The sequence below is a fragment of the Schistosoma mansoni genome, chromosome 7, assembly GCF_000237925.1.
Source record: "Schistosoma mansoni strain Puerto Rico chromosome 7, complete genome".
Lineage (NCBI taxonomy): Eukaryota > Metazoa > Platyhelminthes > Trematoda > Strigeidida > Schistosomatidae > Schistosoma > Schistosoma mansoni.
Genome location: NC_031501.1, coordinates 1549295 through 1559516, shown reverse-complemented (window position 1 = coordinate 1559516; position 10222 = coordinate 1549295). Strand labels below are relative to the sequence as shown.

At 33.8% G+C, this 10222-nt stretch overlaps 1 protein-coding gene across 1 annotated transcript; it reads right to left on the bottom strand.

Moving 5' to 3' along the window:
- Positions 1-459: 459 nt before the first annotated feature.
- Smp_127760 (hypothetical protein) lies at positions 460-9233 on the bottom strand (the record flags this gene model as incomplete). The annotated part of the gene is made up of 2 exons (XM_018798589.1): positions 460-616; positions 9187-9233. The coding sequence occupies 2 exons, from the start codon at positions 9231-9233 to the stop codon at positions 460-462; spliced, it is 204 nt and encodes a 67-aa protein (XP_018653516.1).
- Positions 9234-10222: the final 989 nt, after the last annotated feature.

Below are 10222 nucleotides of genomic sequence, written 5' to 3'. Positions count from 1 at the left end.
CGCACTTCTAAGCAGTTCAATATTAGAACGAAATGGTCTTCCATTGTTTCCATGTTTATAATCAGAATTTTCATAGTTAAAACCATGAGTCAATTGAAGATAGACCACCATGGAAAACCTGCAACCACTGAACGTCCGTTTCGTCCTATTGTGGGACACCTCAGCAGTGCGCATTCACGACCCCGCACTCGCGAGCGGGATTCGAACCCAGGACCTACCAGTCTCGCTCCAGAGCACTTAACCGATAGACCACTGAGCTGACCGGCATCCAACGGTGTTAATGTCTAACTTCAACCAATCCACGATGTTTGAGCAACTGTTCACCGTTCCATGTTTTCAATAATAGTCTAACATTGATCAATTCATGATCTTAATCAATACTCAACACTCTCCAATGTTCTATACTATCCAATATACAAAGAAAGAAATTATTTATATCTAGTTAATGATTAATTATACTTACCGTAATTGCCATTTACCAGTATCTAAACTTCTTTTCCATAAATTACCAGATAATTTAGCTAAACCATTTTCACGAGCTTTATTTACTAAATAATATAATTGATGCTCATTTGCACGTATAGATTTTTGCATTTTTATTATAATAACAGCAATACTATTGAATTTAATTGAATTGAAATAAGTAGTATATTAATGATGATGATGATAATAATTAACACTACAATAGATTAGCCTAATTTGCTCTCTTCAATTATCCACAATCGATCTATCCTTCTAATGAATTTTCGTTGTTGTGACGGTTGAAATCTGTAAAATAAAAAAAGTATGAAATGAAATAAATAAAGTGAAATATATAGACAACATTGACAGTGATGGATAGAACAGTAGTATTAGTAGTATGGTGTGGTCTACTTATATCCATATAAGTAGTATAGGGTGAAGGTCAGATATAGAATGTATTTTGGAAAAAGATCAATAAGGAAAGAACAGGAATGAAGCGCAATCGGCATGAAAATGCATGAAAAATATTGACAGTGATGAATACAAATTAGTATTCGTATTAGTATTAGTAGTAGGAGTAGTGGGATGTGGTCTACTTAAATCCACATAATAATGCCGTGAGAAAACAGTAAGTAGGACTTCATTGGTAGTGGCTGTATACGCGTGGTCATGTAAGAGACGTACCAGGGGATTTAGGGGTATATGATCGATAGTTAAAATAACAACTTTAGGAAAAATTATAATTTATTTGTGTGCAGTTGGATAGTGGTTATTGGTAGAATCCAGAAGATTGTTTTGTTCTAAATGACCTTCAGTAGCGAGGGATGAATCTAAATCCCAGTGTTGGTGTGAATACATAGGTTCATACCCAGTACTTTTTGCTGGGCTGTGGGCTACTTATATCCACATAAGTAGTATATGGTGATGGTCAGACATAGAATGTATTTTGGCAGAAGACCGATAAGGAAAGAACAGAAATGAAGCACAATAGGTATGAAAATGCATGAACAATGAAATCAGAAAAGACGGATTGATATTTGCAGAAGGAATAGTTAAGATTGAGATAATTGATTGATAGTTTGCAAAGTAACTGTTTATTGTATGGTTATCACAATTTAGTGAGATGGTCTGTAATTCGCGCTTAAATACATTCGATTGTCCCCACTTGTCTTCTTGTTCACTGCAGTAGTAGTGGGATTTCTATCTTTTCAACAAATCGCTATCCACATCATAAGTATCCATTTCAAATTGATGATTAAAAAGATTACTTAAGTTTTTAAAAATGCCTTTTTCTTTAGACTGAATAGAAATAAACAGTTTTATGGTTAACATCCTGATTCAATGTTAGTTACACAACCACCGGAAACTAAGAATCACTAAAGAGCTGTTCTGTATTAGATTTCTCGGCAGTACACATCCACGATCCCCAAAGTGGATTAAGCCCAGAACATTCGTCACTGCGACATCAAATTATTCCTACAATTCATATGAGAAGCTGTGACTAGTGGAGTTCAAATAAGTCAAGTATTAAACAGTTTCCCATCAATGACATTGAAAAATGATTGTACAGTACAATAAATTAATTGAAGTTAAACATATACACCGGTGGATGCTAGTTCGGTGGTGCTTTATGTTAAGAGCTTGTGCATGAAAACTGAAGGTCCTGGACGTGACCATTAGTTAAGGCACGGATATTTACTTATAAGGAGTCCCATACTAAAACAAAATATATGTTTAACTTTTTCAGGTTTTAAATGGTTGGTAAATAATACCAATCAATAACGTAAACTATGAAATTCAACATTTTTAACGAACTGTCTACAGTAGAAATAAAGGGTTATTTTTAATTATTAATATGGGGTTGTGAAGATTGTTGAGTTTTGATTGAGATTATGGAAGGGTCAATGTTAGATCACCATTGGAAGCCTGTAAGTAGTAGACGACCATTTCGTCCTAGTATGAGACATTTCAGCAGTGAGCACCCACTATCCCGCACACGATATTTGAACCCAGGATCTTCTTTCTCGAGCGCGAACTCTTAACCTCTAGACCACCGAACCGGTATCCAAAAGTATCAATCTTTGACTTCAACCAATCCGCGCGGGAGACTGAGGGTCCTTCATCCGTGTCCCACGTGGATGCGCACTGTTGAGGAGTCACATACTAGGACGAAACGGCCGTTCAGTTATTTTTAAGTTCTGTTTACTCTATATTGTTCAACTATACAAATAAAAAAACAATTTATGTATGAAATGATGATATGAATTAAGTAAGAAACAGTAAGACGCAATATAAATAAAATGATGGCCATCATTACAATTTAATTAGATGACTGATTTATTGACTTTGAGATTGATCAATTTAGAAAAGGCAATAAGGTCTAATATAACTGAACTGAGATTTTTAATTCATTATGTTTATTATTCTATCGTATGATAACATCTGAGTCTGACAGTTGATTTATTGATAGATTATTGATAATACAACAAACTATTAAGAATAGTCTAAGGGTTAAGTGTTCATATCGAAGGCTCTCATCAACTGCTTACGATTGTATTCATACTAAGGTATGGTTTAAAAATAGGTACTAAAAATTGATGATTGAGAACTTGAAATGACAAAGATTACCTAACTATCTATCTATCTATCTACCTACCTACTTATGTGTATATTTATCTATCTACCTAACTATCTATCTATCTATCTATCTATGTATCTATCTACCTACCTACTTATGTATCTATCTATCTACCTAACTATCTATCTATGTATCTATCTACCATCCTACCTATGTATCTATCTATCTATCTATCTATCTATCTACCTATCTATCTATCTATCTATCTATCTATCTACCTATCTATGTATCTATTTATCTACCTATCTATCTACTTATCTTTTCAAACAAATCTTTATTCATAAAAGTATATCATTATGATAACAATCAAAAGTGTTAACAACACAATTTTTAAATCTTATTTACCATTTAATTTTCATTCATAGATTTTAATCATCTATTTGTTATAATAGTTTACATGTAAACTTCAAACAAAAATCTAGCGGATACAATGTTGCTTTGTTCTTCTTCTTCTTCTTTTATGTAACACATACACATAATACAATGAAATTGTACAAACTTAAAAAAAACATTCTAACATTAGATATAATTCACTGATAAGATATACATATATATCTGTATCCTTTTTATGAATGTTATTCAATTTCATGTTTTTTTTCGATCGATATAATCTCTATTTGAAAATTTTTCCTAGTATTTTATTTCCTAGGTGACTGAGGGGGGGGGTTGGTAATGGTGGTGGTGGTGGTGATGGATGTATAGTTGCTAGGTCTTTTAATTCATTTTATTTTGAATAATTATTTTTAATTAAGTATAAATATTCAACATCATGAAATGTATTACATAATATGTTTAGTTAGATAGTAACTAAGTCAAATTGTTAAGAAAAACTGTGTAAAATCTGTATTTTATATTATTGTTAGTTGGAAATTATTGAGTAACAGAAGGTATTAGACAGTACTCATGGTTTCATGTCCATATGAGGTCTTACTATCAGTTCAATATATTTAAACTAGTAAGTTGGATGGAATCTGACAGTTTATAATCTCAAAACGATAATTTATAGGTGAAAAAATGAAATGAAATGTAGAAATTCTTGGATTTCGGCACGAAATTCATTCATTCGTACGCCTAGATAGCATATAGGATGATAGTTGATGTTAGCTCATGATGAAAACACCAGGTCTAGTTCTTAACTCTAACGTATGGATCTTAATCCTAATCCTAATTAGTTACATAAATTTACAACCCTACTTTGACTTCAGTAAGTGATTAAATTTTCTCAAGGCCGCTTGAGTATCACTCAAAGGTCCTCAATAAGTTATGGTCTCAGAGATTCATTCAATTAGTGGTGTTGTCATCGTCGGATGAAGTCAGTAACATTTGTCTAACTCTCCTAGTAACTGAACTGAATCGGCTACGATTTATCATATGAAGGTTGGGAATTATTTGCAACGGTAATCACTAGTGAACTCATTTATATCATTGAATGGTCATCTTTCTGTATAGCAAAGTAACTGAGTTGGACTATTGGACTTTTTCTTACCGCCACGATCATTAATACACCAAACTATATTATATAAAATCATATGCGTTCACTCTTGAAAGATCTTAAACGAGAATGATGCTCGATTTTAAATGGTCTCTCAGTTGGTTTTAGGTTGTAACGCCAACTAAATCTAGGTTTCATTTTTTTCATCGCTGACTAACATTATTTACGAAAACAGTGAAAACTAGGCAGCACTAGACAATCGTGACGGCGCAGCATGAGACCATTTAGAAGCGGACATACCTCATCTCATAAGGGATCGAATCCAAAATCTTAGGGTTATACCATGATCACCTGACCCTTAGATCATTGAGTTAGCAACCAATGGTATGTATATCTTAGTTCAATCAATTTACGATATTACAAGACCATCTTTTATTCCTTTTGGCACGTAACTGGCTTACTTCGATACAGCTTAACTCTTCTTATCATAGATTCTCAGTGGGCCTTCATGAATTTTCTCTCAAGATTAGTTAATATTGAGGAAGTAATGACCACAACTGCAGTGCAAGGGATTCTTTGAGGTAGTCAAACTTCATAAACTAACTTTATTTAGGCTCTAGTATTCAATGATTGTCTAACTAAGATCAGTCAATTATGTCAACAGTTTAATTCTTTTAAATCGAACAAATCTCATCCAAATTCTCTATCTCAGTACATTTATTTTGTTTAATATACTTTAGTGGCCCTGGAATATCTGACTTCAATTTGATCGGGTGATTATCGTTATCGACTTATACATTCTATCAATCCTCGTATAGAACCATCGACTTAAATCGCATTAGTGAATAACGGAATTAAATAATTCAAATAGAAGAATGGATTTCGAATACTTGTATTTCATACAATCATTGATCAAGACTGACGATCAAAGAAACGAAGTGAAACGAAAAGATGAGCAGTGGAGTAGGTGAGCGAGCCAACTCGATTTAACCAAGTGTGAATCGATATTTATAGTCAGACAAAAATAAGTTACAGATATGTGATGAGTAAGGTAAGAAATGCAAACATATATGCTTACATAAAAACAGTCAAGGTTGATAAGCTTGAGTAGAGTGAATAGGTAGATCGATTTACTCATCAGTGACTGACGTATAGAGGAAATTCCAGGAGTTCAATGGCACCGGGTTTGAGGTAGGTACCCATCAAAGACGATGGAGGATGATTGTGCAATATCACAAATTCATTATAGTCGGACATGTAAATCAGTGGTATCAAAGTCATATTTCTCGAAATGATCATCAAGATCTTGGGATTGTTCTCTGAAGAAAGCATCAGTCCCACCAAGATTGTGGATACATCATGCTGAATATTGATAACTACGACGAAATCTATGTCCAGGGTTTCCAGTTGATTACCTCCTAGGTTTCAACATAGAGCAAGCAATATGGAGTCACTTAGACTAGTGGACACATCATAACTTGATCCATAGAATTTGATCAACAGCAATGATCTAAACTAACGTGATGTTGTCCACCACTCACTGATAAATTAATGCACGAATATCCAATTGATATAAATTCTTATCGTATTTAGGATCAATAATCTCCAGTTGATATGAATATATATTCTTTGTGTATGTGTACAGTTTCATGATATTTCTTGAAATATGATGCATTCCATAACTTTATACAGTCATAGTGTGATGCATGCTACTTATGCTGACATATATAAGTAGTATGAATCAGCAATTGGAATGCCTGCTAAAAGAAGATTGAATTGAAGAGAACGGGAAAGGAAAAAGAATCGGAAGAACCATGAATCATGTAAAAGACACCTAAAGGAAGACGGGCAAATAATGTATTTAATGTATAGTTTTCATATAATAGGAAGGGATTAGATTTCTTCACCTGAGTTTTCATTCATTAAAGTGGAATTCAATGTTTAATCATTTTTCTTTCATTCAAACTTTTATTAATGGATAAATATTACGGACATCTGAACACACAACCTTTATTGTCTCACTCTGTTGCGGTAAAAAAAATGCCATTGTATCACATCAGTATATAGAGATGTATATGTCTAAGTGTATAGCTGATTATTTCATACACTGCCTTGTGGATCAGATCTTAAGATCAAAGGCTCCCGATGTGGCCCTCTATAAAAAAACCACGTATTTCGGTCTGGGCACCCGGACAGTATCAGAGCCCTCACACAAATAAAATGAGATTTCTATGGCGTATATGTAACTGGTGCTCCTTTGTATCAATAATTCTGTGTTCATATAGATAAACAATCAAATAATTAAGTGTTTCTAACAGCTTTATCAGTTATGTTTGAAATATAGTTGTTAGTATGATAAGGAAGGTATATTTTGTTCCATATGAGACTCATAAACTAGATGTAACTATATCCCAGTTTTGTTGTTTACAATGAAACTCAAACCTAGTTTTAAAAAAAAGACTGATCAACTGGTCTTTAATGTTAATAATGGTAAAAAAGACATCTGTACATGAAACTGACTAGTCAGTCAGAATATGTACGGAATTACTTACATAGTCTACCACACACTCTCATTCACTCACTAACTAACTCTTACATGAAATCGTGAGAGAATAGATGATCAACAGATGTTATCACTATATCAGGGGGTCAATGAGAAAGAATTATTATTTTGATCATTAGAATTCATTTTTTTCTTCATTTTGTGGGAGAAACAATAATAATAATAACTGTTACCGGTGAGGATTCAGGTGATGAAAAACATCCATTCACTTCAGATTTATATGTTATTAGTATAGGAGGGTTTCTGGAGATGGCTGAATTTTTACAGATTATGTTACGAACTAACGTTAGTTAAACAACAGCTGAAAACAAAAAGGTACTGGAAAGTTGTGTCATCCTTGTAAACAACTCCTCAACAATCTCCACAATCCTTATAGTACTAGCAAAAGTCACGTGTTCACTATTGACTAACTTCTAGAAGTAATTTCTAGAGTTCTAATAATAAGTTGTATTAAGTGAGGTTCAGTCATTTCGCGTATGAGGCGATCATTCACCGCAGGCAATCCCAAATACTCGCGTAATATTGTGAGTTGATTAAAGTTAGACACATAAATCATTCAATAGCTTAGAGGTTAAGCGCTCACGTGCGATACCGAAGGTCTCACGTTCATTCCCGAGTTGGGTTGTGTATGTGCACTTCTAAAGAGTCTTATAGTAAAATGAAACAAATATCCAACACTTCCTGGTTTTCAGTGGTTTATATAAAGACATTTGTGTAATTCGGAGATCGTTCAAAGTCAACGTTATATTTTAAATTGACTGAAGTGATAATTTTATATAGTTGGGATCATGAGTCAATCTAAGCTAGACCACCATGGAAATCCTGGAAGCACTGGAGGACCGTTTTGTCCTATTGTGGGACTCTTCATCAGTGCACATCCACGATCCCGCCTTGAGAGATTCGAACCCAGGATCTATCAGTCTCGCGCGCGAGCGCTTACCCCACAATAGGACGAAACGGCCGTCCAGTGGTTCCATATTTTCCATGGTGACTCATTTATTTAAAATTACTAAAAATCTCCACAAAAACCCCTTCTGAAGTGACAATTTTTCATTATTTCTGTTAATGGTTGTTTCACTCTGAACATATCTGAACATGAACAATCAAGATCACTGGCTCGATATTAGAGATCTTTTTTTAAGTTCATGTTTATACACTTAGCTTTACTCTCATTAAAATAAATTCGTCAGGATTCGGATCTATAACCTATTCTTTGAAAGTTTTAATGCTTCAATACATGAAACCACTATTAAACGCACAATTAATCAATATTAGGATTTTCACAGTTGATTTCACAAATTAATCTTAGCCAAACTATCACTGAAGATCTAGAAGCACTGGATGACCATTTTATCCTAGTATAAGGCTCCTGACCAGTGTTCATCTATGATCCCACACTCTGACCTCGATTACAGTCTCCACAAATCCCTATACTGATAGTATTATTGATTGACAATTTTTATTAAATATTTTACAAAAGTTTTATAATGATTTTCATCATTCTTTTGAATGTTAAACAAGCACCAAACACTTCACTTCTATCCAAAGTTTGTGCTGATGATGATGTCATTCAGAAAAACAATGAAAGCTCCACGACTAAACCATCAAGTTCAGAGAACAAAACTCCATCAAAAAGCCTTACTTTCTCTCACATTGTCTTTTGTTTAAACTAAATTTACATTAAATAGTACAATCAGGACTCAGTGACCGAGTAGATAACGCGATGGCGTTTGAAGCGAAAGGTATTGGGTTTGAGTCCCGGTGTGAACATCAACTCTGAGATCCAAGTATATCCATATGACGAGTCCCAAATAGGAAGAAACGCGCGTCAAACTGGATTCCACTGCTAGCCACTATCCATCTTTGCCTAATAGTACAATAGTACAATCAGTTCATTAATTTTTAATATTGCAGAGTTATGTATAAACTGACTTGGTTGTATATAAACTAGACAAAGTAAAACGAAATGTTTGTACCTTTTTGTATAAACATATACGTGTGTGTGTGCGTGTGTGCAAGTACATGTATCTTAGTGACGAAGTTGATTAATGTTGTTTTTTTAATTATTAATATCCATGTTAGATTTACTACCAGAAGCCGACACCATTATCATCATCATCATCATTGTTATATCCCATAGTAATAATGTTTAACGTCTGTTCATTCTGTATTAAAACATTCCTTGATTAGTGTTTTGATTTAATCATTATGACGTAACTAAATTATTACCACTATTACTACTACTGTAGTAATAGTATCCAGGTCATATGGATAGTAATTATTATCATGTGTCTAGTAAAATAACTACACCTGAATGGTTGAACGAAACAGAAATAGGGGAGAAGAATATATAGACTGTCACACACACATATATACACACACTTACGCCTGTATACACTTATATACTTATATAGGCTGAGAACAAAAGGGAATCAATGTAGAAGATTAACGTTTTATTGATGTTGTTTTGTTTTATCATAATGAATAAGGAATACTACTGAAATTGTTCCATTATAAGTAATATATATTCTTAATAATTAATCAAGATTTAGTGTATTTTGAAATGAAAAAATGACTGTTGCATTATGTAACATAAAAAGATAGACAAAAATTATGGATTGAATTTTTCTCATATGAGAAGAGGCTTTTGTGGAGATTTCAGTAATTTTATATAGTTGAAATCATGAGTCCATTGAAGCTAGACCAACATGGAAAACCTCGAAGCACTGAACAACCGTTTTGTCCTATTGTGGGACTCTTCAACAATGCGCATCCACGATCCCAACTCGTGAGATTCGAACACAGGATCTATCAGTTTCAGTCCTGGGTTTGAATCTTGCGAGGACGGATCGTGGATGTGCACTGTTGAGGAGTCCCACAATAGGACGAAACGGCCACCCAATGCTTCCAGGTTTTCTATGGTGATCTAGCTTCAATTGACTCATGATCTCAACTATTGAAATTACTAAAATACCCACAAAACCTCCTTCTGATAATTATGTAATCGACAAATATATGGGTAAATAATTTTTTGGGTTAGCCTTTTAATAAATCATTTTAAGCAAAGATGGATAGTGGCTAGTAGTGGAATCCAGGGCGTGCGTTTCATACATCCAGCTGACGAGTC